Raw genomic sequence first — 13,671 nt, forward strand, 5'->3', positions numbered from 1 at the left:
GCCTGGTCCTGGATGTTTCGTCCCTTTCAGTTCAATGAGAACTGAACGGGAACTGTCTGTAAATGGCACCGTTTCTTCGGGACCCGACGACCACGGCATCCATGAAATGTTTCAAGTTCCGTCCTCGTCCAGTCACATTGCCAATGGCCTCTTGCGATCTTGTAATATCATGCCAAATGAACCAGGGTCGCCAGGGGAAGCCTTTGATGAGGATAAGGAATCAGGATGAACTCTTTATGCATTCATCATGGGATCTTCCCTCTGCAGTTTTTGTCAAAAAAAATAAATAAATAAATAAGCGTGCACGTGTGCACATGGTCCCATGCCTGTACACAAGTAGTAGTGTTGTACGTACGCATTAAAGTTGCAGTATGTGTTCGTCATGCCTCACTGCACAAATGCAGCCAAGAGTATACCTCCCTTCCCTTGAGTCCCCTAATGTTCCCTCCCCGCTCACTCACTCCCTAACCACATCCATCCTATCTCTTGGGCTGAATCTCTTATTCGGGATGTTTGATTCCTTGTCTTATCCATCCATGGCCGCGGCCAGAGACGATACAAGAGAACTGACACTACGGGGATGACAACGCAAGCATGATTGTGTATCCGGTATGGGACACTAGGACCGCAACATTCGCACACATACACGCAACACCCGACTGTACTGCGGCTGCAAACTTACCTACCTGCCATGACATTATGTGGAAGACTTCCCGTGCTGTGCCCGTCGTGCCTGTATGGTCCCGTTACACAAACATGGGATGGGCGATACGAACGCGCTGTTGGTGGTCGCAGATATATGACCCGCCATCCGTCATGCCGTCACGGCGAAGGAACGCAAATACTAGCTATGTCGTAGTAGCAGTCCATGTTTCGAAAACAGGCTTATTGCTGTTATCTCGCCGCGCTTCAGGGGGGGAAAGCGGGCTTTGTTCTGATCTGACCTCTTCTTCAACTATCCGAAAACTGGAAGCGCTGGGCCTCCCTAACAGGAGATTACAACAGTTGCCCTAGACTCTTCATCTCTCCTCTTCCGGGTCACACCTCGGTGTCAGCAGCCGCGAAGCTGAAGAAGATCACTCTGCAGACCGCTTGTCGCTTCTTGTCAAGTCTCAAAAAAATGACCTCATTCACAGCCTTGAATCATCTATCCTAGACGACGAATCCCCCGCGCAGCAAAAGTACCACTTGTTAGGCGACGGAGGGAGACATTGGGATCGTTCCCAAACAATCGTGAAGATGTACACTAAGACGTAGAACCTATGGCCTCCTTGGGCACGGGAGTTGATGAAACGACAGCGGTTTCAGTGTCGATCCTCTTTGAGCATCTCGGTGCTCTGAAGCATCCCTGTTCCTGGAATATGGAAGATTCCCATATTCCGTGGTGTGGAGGATCCGCCGAGATTTGCTGGCTTGCATCGGTCTTTGGTCTTTGTAGAGTCTCGGGAAAGATCAATTATCACTAGTGTACGGCCCTCATTTTCGACGGCGAGACTAGAGGAATGGATGATATCTGATGCCTTGTTAATTCTGATCCACCATGACTAGGTAGTATTACTCATCGTATTAGGAAAAGGGGCAAAAGCCAAAAAAGAATGCCGCGTCGGAGTTCATGCGACCTGAGATCCGCCCTCAGCCTCTTATCTTTTCAGCTCGACCACAAGGAAAGTTGAGTGGGGTTCAAACGGATAGCACATGCGATGGGTTGGTGCAGGCGAGCAAGGAACAAAAAAAAAAAAAAATGTTGGGGTCCATTCGCAAGAAGCCTTATTGTCCCTGGGGTCGCTCAGACTTCTCGATAAAGGAAACCCTGGGACGGAGGGTTACGCGACAACATCAAGGAAATGAATGGGGGCTTTTCGGCGGTATAACATGTTGCCCCGTGCTGTTCAGTCGCATCTTTCCACCGCCCCTTCCCGCCCATAGTGTGTGTAGTTCCAGCATAATTAGATTGTGGCCTGCAAAAAGCGAGATAGGGGTCAATAATCGACGCCGTGGCTGGAACGAAGACGCAACAAAGAAAAAGACTCAAAGCTTCCATGCAGACCAGTGTGCTGAGTTTGGTGGTGGCAATGGAACGTTAAGTTGGGTTGGGGCGGTTATCTGCGTGCGAAGGCGTGGAGGTTGCCCAGACATGCTGCCGGAACCACGGCTCTCTTGAATATGCCTAACTATCACCTATCCACATGGCTAGGTGACGTTTCAGGCCGATTTTTCGGTCCCTAGTGCCGATCTTCCACTTTGCTGTTCACTTCTTGTTGTTGTTGTCGTTGTTGTTATTGCCGGGTGTTGTTGGACTTTTATTTGCGCCTCGTCATGCCGGTCCCGATGCACCAACAACAGACAAGAACAGTCTCTTGAGTTGGAGAACGATGGCTCGACGAATTGTTGGCCTGGTATCTACACTACCACTATCCACGGCGTTGTGACACTTGGGGCGCAGAAGTTGGATGCCATCATTTCCAAATACGACATCGTCTTTTTCGGTTCCCGAGCGATGTGAGAGGTGGAGCCAAAGAAGCGTTGTTTCAAGGGGCGCCTGCAATGATTAGCGGCTTGGCGGCTTGGCGGCGGATGATTCTGCAGGCTGTCCAATCCGCCGCTAGCGTTAGAGCCCCCGCCTTCTCTTTACAGACACTTGCACAAGTCTTGCAGGGTAAGTAGTCGCAGAGCGAATTGCAGCCGCCTTCGGCAAGCGTAGCCAGTCGCAGTCCCGTCCAGGGCCGCATTCAACGCATTCAACGCCGCGGTTTCCTCTCTTCAGCAGCCCGCTAGAGAGGGAAGGTGCAGCAAAAGACGCTATCGTCCCAATCCAGGCCCAGTCAGGCCCCCGGCTGTCCCTGCCCCCGCGGCGGCCACTTCCATCGTGACAACAACCTACACAAGTGGAAAGAGCGAACTCCATGCCCACTGAAGCGAGCTCCTCCTCCTCCATCTTCCTTCTCCATCTGTCGAGTTGTCGGGCTAACTTTTTCTTCGTCTCTCTTTCCATTCGCTCCGCAGTCGGCATTGAGGGGTTTTTCTTGCCGTGGTCTCTTGTGCGTAAAGAATTTGCGCACTTTGCGTGTTGTCTCTCTCTTTCCTCCAGCAGCGCTCACATTCCACCCCGGACAAGTCAACCAAATTCTGGATCATCGCGGGCAGCGCACAGAGCACCGCTGCAGATAGTACACCGCAGGCATTGCACAGGCTTCCAAAGCCGGGCACCTTCAACTACGAGTTCTACTTGCATTGACATCCATTACTACTTCACTACATATTATTTCGGCTGGGTGCTTTGATATCCATTCTCTTGTTGTGTGCGAGTTTCAAGAGACAATAAAGAGGGTTGCTATCATTGTCGCAGACAGCCCGTTGCGCGCTTCCAGGTCCCCTCCCCCAAGGAGAGACAGTGTTAGGTAGCGGGCCGGGCGGCTTTGTGGTTAGTACCGTTAGTCTCCTCGTTGGCTGTCAGTGTCACGAATAAGGAGATTCCAACAACACACCTTTAACCAAGGGCCCCTTGCTCCCTCTCCACGTCGTCTTTCTTGCCGAGCCTGCTTCATATCCAAGCGTGTGACCACCAACACACGTTCACCACGCACCAGCTCCAGGCATTACCGCACCTTGTTGAGCTTGTTGGGCCCGACGCCAGACATTCTTTCGGTCGCTTCATCCACTTCCACATATACCGGGCGACGGGCAAGCCACTGATTGCCGGTCAGCGGTCAGCCCATCTTTGCCTTGGCTTTTTGGATTAGCATCGGCAGTCTGTGCGCCTACATATTCACCATCGCCGTTCCCTGCAGAAAGCAGCAGTAGCAGCAACCACCGCCGCCTTTGCTTCTGCTTCTGCTTCTGCTTCTGCTTCCATCGATCCCCCCCAACCGCTCTGCACGCGCAAAACATTCGACGTCCTCTCGCACCACCAGAAAACACACCTAACAGCCCATGTCATCATTACTTCCAAGCTGACCGTCGCTTCAACCATGGCCATGCTGGCATCCAAGTCGCCCTTCACGCCTTCGCTGGGTTCCCAATCGTCCACCATGATGGCGAGCACACCACAAACCGCCTACACTCCTTCGCGAAGAGCGCCTGCAGTCTCTCATGCGACCAACCAGAACTATGCGAGTCCTACCGAATCCGAATTTTCCGACCTTGACGGGCCCGAATCGGTCAAGAACTGGAACGAGGACAGGGTATGCGACTATCTCAGGAGCGTAAAATGCGGCGACTACGAAAGGATATTCCGCAAAAATAACATAAATGGCGAGGCGCTTTTGGAGATTGACAAGGAGGTCCTCAAAGAGATGGGAATCGAAAAGGTTGGAGATCGCGTCCGCTTGTTTCTGAGCATCAAGAAACTCCGGACACAGACCTATGCGAACCAGAGAAAGAGAGACAGGGTCAGTTCGGCTATCCAGGTGCCCAAGCTTGCCACTTTGACTTGGCTTAATGGCTAATGCTTCTCTAGGAATCCTTTGCTGTACTTGATAACCAGTATTCAGCGACTTCTTTGCGAGTGCCTATCACAAATCGGTCAGCGGCGACGTCCGCTCCTCGGCGCTATGACCGCCAGTACGAACTCACCCCCAATGCCGACATGTCGAAACCTTCCTCGCGGCCGACCTCGCCGCTACCTAGTTCTGACTACAACAGACAAGCCCGGCGAGGCTATGGGCAACAACAGGGCTATGGCAATCAACCTACACAAGCTGCTCCCTCGCGGTTCCCCATGTCTCCTCCTGAGTCCCACCCCGGCCGATTGGTACAAGCCCACACTAGGAACAACTCCAGCATGGATGGTTCGCTGATGGCTGCGCTGCCACAGGGTCAGGATGTCATTCGCGTCATCTCCACAGGTGGCGTAACCAAGGTTGTTAAGATTGCCGACTGCAACACCTGTGAAGAGGTTATGCGTGTTACCCTACGTAAGTTTGGCTTGCGGGAGGACCATGAAAGGAATTATTGTTTCTGGGTGCTAGCCGGCGTTGATCCGGACCCAAACCAATGCCGCCGCCTCGGGGATACGGAGCTGTGGAGAGTCATCAAAGACCACACTCGCCCAGAGCGCAACCGCCTGATTCTCAGGCGTGTTCCTTCTGGAGAGCCGGGCAAGGCAGAACTCGAAAGAGCAGCTGCCATTGCGATGGAGGAAGCACAGCAAACACATAGGCCTCCAATTGAGCCTAGCGATAAGCGGAGTCAGCTGAAGCTGCAAAAGGTGCTGGGAGTGGGCTGGGAAGACCTTCAACAACAGCCTCCGCTCTCTCCCATGTCCTATCAGGATCGAGAAAGAAACGTCTCAAACGCTGCTAGGGATCTAGAGCGGCCAGCACCTCTGGAAACCCCCAGGGCCATGCCTCGCCGTACACAAGCACTTCGTCAGTTCGGTGGGCTGAGACCGCCTAGCGAGCTTATCGCCTCGGATCTTACGAGCTACTTTCCAGATCACTCTCGTGAAGCTATCGACAGGACGGCCCGTTTGTCCATGAGACGCTCGGCACGTCTGAGTAGAGTGAACCATCGTCTGAGTGTTGCTAGCACCCTTAGCTTTGCCTCTAGCATACAAGACGCTCCGCCAATCCCTACCATCGCAGACAGCTGGTTGACCGCTTCCAACCAGATTGCCAAGGTACGCCCGCGTGATGTGCTGCCAAGGGCTCCTCACGGATATAGAGACTCTGTGGCTTCATCCGTGCTTGATACGCTACAAGAAGAAGGCTCTCCAACCGAGCCTAACCGGAGATCATTCGTTCCATTTTCGGACAGCGGCTCGGATACAGCTGCAGTTAGCGTCATTGATCCCGATGGTAACATAGTCAGACACAGTTACTACGACAGCGGCACCACTAACTCAGCCGATTCCGCGGTAATACAGGAAGCGCTTGCTGAAGATGGCGAGGATGCTGCTGACAAGGAACTTCAAACTTTCCTGGCGGGCGACGCTTGGGACGACAGTATGTGGATGAAGGGTTCTCTTATCGGTCAGGGTTCATTTGGCTCCGTGTACCTCGCCCTACATGCCATCACTGGTGAACTGCTCGCCGTGAAGCAGGTCGAGACACCTGCACCTGGTGCAGACAGTAAAAACGATGCCCGCAAGAAGAGCATGATTGAAGCGCTCAAGCGCGAGATCACCCTCCTTCGTGACCTCCAACATCCCAATATCGTGCAGTACCTGGGCTGCAGCTCATCCGCCGAATATCTCAACATTTTCCTCGAATACGTTCCCGGTGGTTCCGTGCAGACCATGCTCAACCAATACGGTGCCCTCCCCGAATCACTCGTTCGCAGCTTCGTTCGTCAAATCCTCCAGGGCCTCTCCTACCTCCACAATCGTGACATCATTCACCGCGACATCAAGGGCGCCAACATCCTCGTCGACAACAAAGGTACCATCAAAATCTCTGATTTCGGCATCTCCAAGAAACTCGAAGCCACCAACATCCTCAACGGCGCCAACAACAACAAGCACCGTCCCTCACTGCAAGGCTCCGTCTTCTGGATGGCTCCTGAGGTAGTCAAACAAACCAGTTACACCCGCAAAGCTGACATCTGGTCACTCGGCTGCCTGGTGGTCGAGATGATGACGGGCACCCACCCGTTTCCCGACTGCACCCAGTTACAGGCCATCTTCAAGATTGGCGGCTCCAAGGCCTCGCCGACGATTCCGGATAACGCTAGCGAGGAGGCTAAGCAGTTCCTTGCGCAGACATTTGAGATTGATCATAATAAGCGGCCGAGCGCAGATGAGCTGATGTTGAGCCCGTTCTTGACGCCTGTGCCGGGGACATAGGAGTTTCTCCAATAAAGTGTGTGAGTATTCATATGTCAGAAATTGACATAAGAGGGGGATTTAATCAGGGCTTGAATTGTAGTGACAAAAAACTTATGTATGTGTTGCTACTTATCTGTGAGGTTTGTCTGTCTGTCACGCTGTCTGTTTTACGCTGGTGTCTGTCAAATGTGGTCTGTCTGAAAATGACTGACTACTTCCTTTCTTTTCCCCAAGTTTTTGTTTTGATTACCTCTTTTTGTTTTTGATTTGATGTTGCTCACTCAGCAGGCTGGCTGGCTGGCGCCGGGCAGGACAGGGCAGGCAAAAAATGGCACTTTTTCCGAGACAAATACTACCGACGGATGGCATCTTGTTTTGTTGGGACGGGGATAGGGACATTTTGTGATTTTTCCGGTCATCTTTTCCTTTTCATGTTAAGTTTTCCTTTTAAACTCCATTCATTCTTTTTCTCATATACAATACCTACCTACTACAACATGGCGGCAGGAAGGTGTAAAGACGGCGGGGATAGGAACTGGGAATATTTCAACGATGTGATGGACGAGTCAGAACCGATTAACATGATGATGGGGAGGAAGGACGAGGAGGAAACTTATTGAAACTGGGAGGGCTGGGTATGGTGGGGCGAGGAAGGGAGAGCGGTATGCAGTCGTGGAAGGAGAGGAGGAAGAGAGCGATAGTGACTGAAAAGAAAGTGTTTAAAGTTCAAGTACCTGACTTCCTGAGGTGACCCTTTTGGTGACTTTCAATCCTCTGGCTTTAAGCAAGAGCACCTATCTGTGTATGTTGTGGGCTGCAGTGACTCGGTCTGTCTACCTCCTACAAGCCTGGCATTCTATAGGCTCATTTGGGAACATTGGAAGAGCACACCTCCTTTAGAGCCGTTATAGACATTGGGTCCGGGTCCGATCCTTCTTTGTGACGACGGAAGTCGATGTTTCCTCTATAAACCCCTTCTCATACGGCAGTCATTTATTCATAGGCGTGAACTTTCGAGTGGACGCCAAACCATCAATCCGGGTAGGTGGCCCAGAAGATCAACTCACTGCTGCGGTAGCTTTTGAGTAGTCATGGCCGAGCAGGTTCTAGAAAGACGGATAGCTTTCGATTAAATTTCGCAGGAAACTGGACTCAATTACTGGTCCACTGTGCTTTGGCTTCAAGCCCTTTCAAACTGAGGAAGAAGCTAGGCAGCCATACGAAATGTTTTTCATCAGTCCCGCCGGCTTTTATGGAATTAATCGACTTCATGGCTTTAGTTGGTAAGGAAATGAACTGACGAAGCTTCAAGCTTAGTAGTGTAGACGTTCCTTCCTTAAGGTATGCAAGGAGAAGACAACATCGATGCGAAGAGCGGAACTTGTTAAAAGCCCCATCCGCCGCGTGTGCTGTTGTAAATTAGGTACCTAGGTAGCAGGTAGGTGACCGTCAAGTGCTCGTATGTAACGGGTATCTCATTCATCCTTTTCTTGAATACTACCTCTACTACTGCAGGTAGGTACCTCTACCTATCTGCCAACTCGTCGAAAGTAGAAGGGTTCAATCATTCTTCGGACCGAGATATGTGATGTAACCATCGACGCTCCATGTTAACAACCCTTTGACTTTTACCGACATGGAAGAGAAAAGAAAAACGGAAAAAAAACGAAAAAAGAAAAAAAACAAAAAAAAAAACATGCATGCTGATGATACTCTTACTTTGGCACACGACTCCAATTCGTAACTCATAAAGCCCACTCCTCCTTGTCCTCATTCTCTTTGACAAACGGCTCGTCGATCCGCTTGATGGCATACTCGCTGCAAAGAATACTGTTATTTCATTCACCACATGTTAGCACAGATACATCCTGCTATAGTCTTCTCTCTCAGAGAGATGGACGAAACGGGAGAGAGAAAAGAAAAAGAAAAAAAAAAAAAAAGACTTACCAAGCCTCCCCAACCAACCCATCCAACTCCCCAATCATCTCCTCCCTCTTCCTCCCCTTCACCAACCCTCTACTAATCTGTACCTGACACTCTTTAATCCTCTTCGCCTTGCCCGGCCCGGCCTGTTCAAGGACTCTCTTCCCCAAACAATCCGAGTGAAAGGCATGTTGACAAGGAAACACAAAAAACTGCCGACTTAACAACGGCAAGCCACACACATAACATTTTTCGCCAGGTTCCACAATCGCATACCGCTGATCGAGCGCCGCGATATCGACTTTGATGTTGGTAGCGGTCGCCGCGCTCTCGTCCATTTCTCGTCGGAGGGAATCAATGTTGCGCGAGTACTCTTCCAGCGCAGCGCAGATTTCCTCCTTGAAGTCGTCGATGACGACAAAATCAGGGAAAAAGGGAATGAGGTCCTCGATTTTGAGCAGGTCGCAGCGCCGCAAAAAGTCAATGGCGGTTTTGATGCCGTTGGATTGGGAAATGACTTTCTTCGCGACGGCGAGCCAGAGTTTCTTGCGCAGGGGCGGGTTGGAGTGGGCGCGCTCGGCGACGATAATGGCGAGGTCGATCTCGTCGTGGGCTAGGGCGAGTTGGACTGCTTGCAGGTACTGTCCCATTGAGGTGTAGATGTGCGCGCACGAGAGCACGCGGTGATGCTGGATACATAGGCGGAGGGCGAAGTCCGGGTCGAAGCGCGGCTCGTCGCCTTGGGATTCGAGGTAGGAGAGTAAGGCTGATTCGTCCTTGGATGTGGACGGGTGTGCGGCGTAGATGGAGACGAGGGTGTTGTGGACGGCGGAGTCGGTGGATTGGAGCTGGTTGACGACGTAGAGAAGGTAGCGGATAGCTTGGTTTTGCGACAGAGGGCCCTTGTAGTTGCGGTCGTATTCGAGCAGAGCCGGGATTAGATTGCGCGGTTCGAGGTTGGCTTGCCGCATGAGGATATCGACGAGCTCCGCGGCGACGTGCGTCATGAGTACGCTGCTATAACTGTAAAAGACCTCCGGGTCGGTCTGGCGTTGGAGCACCCGGAGTGCTTCGGACCACCGCTCTCGCTGGACCCAGTATGAGAGGACAAAGTGGTAGTCGTTGATGGCGTCGGCGTAGTAAAGGAGTTCTTCTTCACGGCCGTGGCTGCCAATGACTGCGTACACGGTTTTCCGATCGAGGTCCGATTTGTGTCTGTTGACAAATTCCTGGTACTCTGCTCGCACAACATCCAGCTGTTCTCTCGTTTGTGTCGGGTTCAATGTCTCGGAAAGCTCAGCCCTGGTGATGATTGTATCATCGAGCGAGTTGAGTTTAGCCATAAAGATCTCTATCAGCCAGCTTGCAATCATTTGCCTTTGCATGATGTAGCTCTTCTTGAAGGTCGAGAGTTTCCCCAAAAGATACTTGCGAAGCGCATCAGGCTGGTTGTGGTCAATGAAAGCGAGCGCCACTTCCTCAAAAGGCTTACTGCTTTTGCCATAGACCCCGGCAGCCTCGTTGTACTGCCCCTTGCTGAGCAGATAATCGCCCGATGCTATCGCGACCGCGTCTTTCTGTGCTGGAGTATGAGCGTGTTTGAGAGCCGCGTCGAACTTCTTCAGTTTCAGCATGATCTTCCAGATGTCCCTGTCTTCGTCTCTTGGGACGATCTCGAAGATCTCTTGCGATGTGAAAAGCCAGTATGTGTTCTTTTGGACATCGACACATACACCGATAGCTTTTTGTCCTTGATTGAGTATCACTTGATCGTAGACTATATCCCCTGTCAACCTGTTAGCGGCGACCACTCGGTCGCCTATCAAGCTAATGATGTGCCAATGCGTAAGGGCGATGGCGTTGATGTAGTCGTTAGAAGCTGTCATCCTCCTGCCCCCAACCCTTTCCGGAGTCATCAGCTGCGCCCTGGGCAGGAGCTGGGCCTCATTGAAGACCTTGTTGCCCAACTCCGAGGTAAAAGGGCTGAGCAGGAGCTGCCCATGGTAGACTCCATGTGAAGATAACCAAGCAAAGACTCTCTCGTTCACATCACCATCGTGGGGTCTGGTGGTGTCTTGGGGGTGGTCCGGGGAGATCACCAGGTCCGATGTCGCTGCTGTGGCTGCCGTCGACCGTGGGAGCTCATGGACAACAGGCTGCTCGGCTTCAAAGAGCTTTGCATAGATGGAACCACCTCCGTCATTTTTGCCTACTTTGCCTACAAGGTGGAACAGCCTGCTCTGGGTACTGATCATGATGCGCCTGATGTCTGTCCCGGCGCCGGGCAGGGTATCCACCCAAAGACCGGTAACAGGACCATCCGGAAGCTTGTGCAGGACCTTTAGGTATTTCTCCTCTTTGCGGTAGAACTCGGTCGAGTGCTCGATGTAGCCTTCGTATACGTTGCCGTCGGATGCGCCAATGAGAATCTCGCGGGTCGAGGCGGTAGGTAGCGAGGGGTTCCATGCAATGCTTTCGATTGAGACTCCTCGTAACCGGGCCAGCGGGCGGGGGTGGCGCGACTGCGAGTGCAGATAATAGTTCTCGCCTTGAGACGTGCAGATGATGAGATGGGAGGCGGTCGGGTCGAGGAACATGCGCCGGATGACGCCAACTTCGGTCGGCTTCTTGGGAAGGTCGATATCTGTATGGTTTGTTTATTAGCGAGACAGGCCCACTTCCCGTTGACTTCCATGTCTCTGCCTACCGTCGATGTCTTCGGGCTTGTTCAGGTCGATGCGCAGAATGCGCCCGTTGGAGAGGGCCAGTATCAGGACATTGTTGGCTGTCTGGGCCGAAACAAAGTCGGCGGCTATGGAGAATTGAAGCTGGACCTGCTCGACATCAAAGATGGGTAGTAGTTCGTCTGCGAGACCGGGAACATCGCTCGAGGCCACGAAGCCGTTGGACGGGTCGAAGGCCATGATGGTTCAAGCGTGAAGTTGTTGGGTTGCCGGCGCCGTTGTTCCTTATCGCCCGATCACTAGGCTTTCATGGTCGAGTTGCGCCCAGTCCTCAGCTTGTAGCGGCCGCGCAGTCAAGGGAAGTTGCGCATATGCGAGATAGCGGATGACGTTTCGACTTGTCGGGAGCGGTACCGAGGTCTCTCATGCACTGGAACGTGAAGTTGGAATAGAGAGTAGAGATGACAGAGGTCCGGTAACCTTGTTGTTGGTACCTAGGTACCTATGAGCTAGCGTGATGGAGGTCACTACCACCACCTGTCCACCCTTCCACAACAGAACTCACAACTCACAACGCCCGGGAGGTAGACGGGAGCGGGGACAAAGGTACCTAAGGTACCCCTACCTACACTACGTAACCCCGCGTTCCCGCGCTGCACTTACCCTAACCCTCGATACATGCTCATACCTTGTGGTGTTGGTCTGGAGGCCGGCCTTGAAGCGAAACTGCTTCTGAAGCTATTCCAGGTCCAATGCACTCTGCAACCTGTCCGTTGATCCCATCACCATTAATCAGCCAAAATAAAAGAATACGCAAGCTAGGATTTCAGCATTCCGACCTTGACTAAACCAGATTGTCCCGACCTGGAACCAAAACAATGCAAGATCCATGTACTTTCCTCACAATGCTTGCTTCTGGTCCCCTCACCGTCGAATTTCGAGGCACCAATGTGTTTGTTCTGGCTGAAAATGTGCTTGATTGTGTACTGAGCGACCCGGCCCCGTTGGGTACGAAGACTGGAAGGTTCGGGACTCGGAGGTATGATGGCGCCAAGCCCCGGCACCCGGGTTTGCTCCCTTCGGACGAACAGCGCACGGACTTGACGGTACCCGATGGCCGATGGTGACGCACAGAGCCGTACGGCACGGCGCCAAAGGTCTGGTCGGCTACTAGCCGCACTGGAGCCGGGCAAACTGAGCTTTAGGAGATCAAACAGAAATCTCGTTCAGCAGTTCGCAAACCGGACAACGGAACGATGAAAGGGCAACACACTTCCAGATGGAGGGTCGGGCAGGACAGTTCGTCTGGAATTCATGCTGCCGGACATCTGATGTCGAGCTGTGCCGTCTGGGCGCATCGGCCATCGAGAGTCCTCTCGGCGGTGTTTCTGTCCAGTTACCGGCATAATTTCACGGTCTCACGATTTTGCATCGGTCGGAGTCCTCTTGCCTGGGGCCTTTCAATCGTTAGAATGGTTGTAATAGACCAAAGACGTTACGACCTGTACACTACAACTTGGGCATACCCTTATGACACATCAAAACATCTTGATTTTATCTTTGGGCCTGATTTTGAGGGCAGTTCGTGGATGACGAATGCCTAGGTGATTATGGCTGATGTTGTTTTTTTTTTTTTTTTTTTTTTTTTTTTTTTTTTTTTTTTTTGTACCAGCCTTTCCTTAGCCAAAGCGAGCCGTATTGGACTGTTCATCTTGGGTTTATTAGTACGACCACTTTTTCTTTCAACTTGAAAACCACTTGTTTCCAGTTGTTTGCCGCTTGCGCAGAAAAACAAACGAAGGGAGGGACATGAGAAATCCTAACCGCTGTCGGCATAGTCATCGTTCATCCAATCTTGATGATCCGCGGTAAACTTGAACGTTGACGTCCAACCACAAGTCCACCCAACAGGGCAGTGTTATTGCGGGGATTGTTCAGCGCAGTTCGTTCATGGACCTCTCCCAGCACGCCCAGTCCTGATCCCCGGGCGCAGCACGCAATAATGCTCCACGGTTTCCACCGCTTCGAAACACGCCAAAATTCGCATTAGAAAAGAAATACGGCGATCCCCGGGCCACTAGCAGCAGCGGACAGACGATACGAGGGAGCATCATGGTGTACTTTTGCAGGGATCGGAGGAACAGTGATCCTAAAAGGCAGTGCAGCAGTGCTCTCACCACGGAACGCCATTGCTCACATCGAAAGTCACAAAGAGGTACGAGAGTCATTATGTTTCCAAAAGTGGTTCCATTCAGCTATCATCGTCATAAACATTGGACGATCAGTAGCAATTAGAATTTA

The 13,671-nt window shown here is 52.0% G+C and overlaps 3 protein-coding genes across 3 annotated transcripts; 2 read left to right on the forward strand and 1 right to left on the reverse strand.

Moving 5' to 3' along the window:
* Positions 1-3,968: 3,968 nt before the first annotated feature.
* B0T23DRAFT_403421 (uncharacterized protein) lies at positions 3,969-6,781 on the forward strand (the record flags this gene model as incomplete). Its single annotated transcript, XM_062838778.1, has 2 exons — positions 3,969-4,388; positions 4,457-6,781. The coding sequence occupies 2 exons, from the start codon at positions 3,969-3,971 to the stop codon at positions 6,779-6,781; spliced, it is 2,745 nt and encodes a 914-aa protein (XP_062693926.1).
* A 1,727-nt stretch (positions 6,782-8,508) lies between these two features.
* Positions 8,509-11,610, reverse strand: B0T23DRAFT_313146 (Pep3/Vps18/deep orange family-domain-containing protein; the record flags this gene model as incomplete). Its single annotated transcript, XM_062834728.1, has 3 exons — positions 8,509-8,593; positions 8,711-11,330; positions 11,394-11,610. The coding sequence occupies 3 exons, from the start codon at positions 11,608-11,610 to the stop codon at positions 8,509-8,511; spliced, it is 2,922 nt and encodes a 973-aa protein (XP_062693927.1).
* A 509-nt stretch (positions 11,611-12,119) lies between these two features.
* On the forward strand, positions 12,120-12,519 carry B0T23DRAFT_376731 (uncharacterized protein). Its single transcript, XM_062836986.1, has one exon. It carries the CDS (start codon positions 12,249-12,251, stop codon positions 12,495-12,497), a length of 249 nt encoding a protein of 82 aa, XP_062693928.1. The 5' UTR covers positions 12,120-12,248; the 3' UTR covers positions 12,498-12,519.
* The last annotated feature ends 1,152 nt before the right edge of the window (positions 12,520-13,671 follow it).

The sequence above is a fragment of the Neurospora hispaniola genome (assembly GCF_033458365.1).
Source record: "Neurospora hispaniola strain FGSC 10403 chromosome Unknown B0T23scaffold_3, whole genome shotgun sequence".
NCBI classification, from domain to species: domain Eukaryota; kingdom Fungi; phylum Ascomycota; class Sordariomycetes; order Sordariales; family Sordariaceae; genus Neurospora; species Neurospora hispaniola.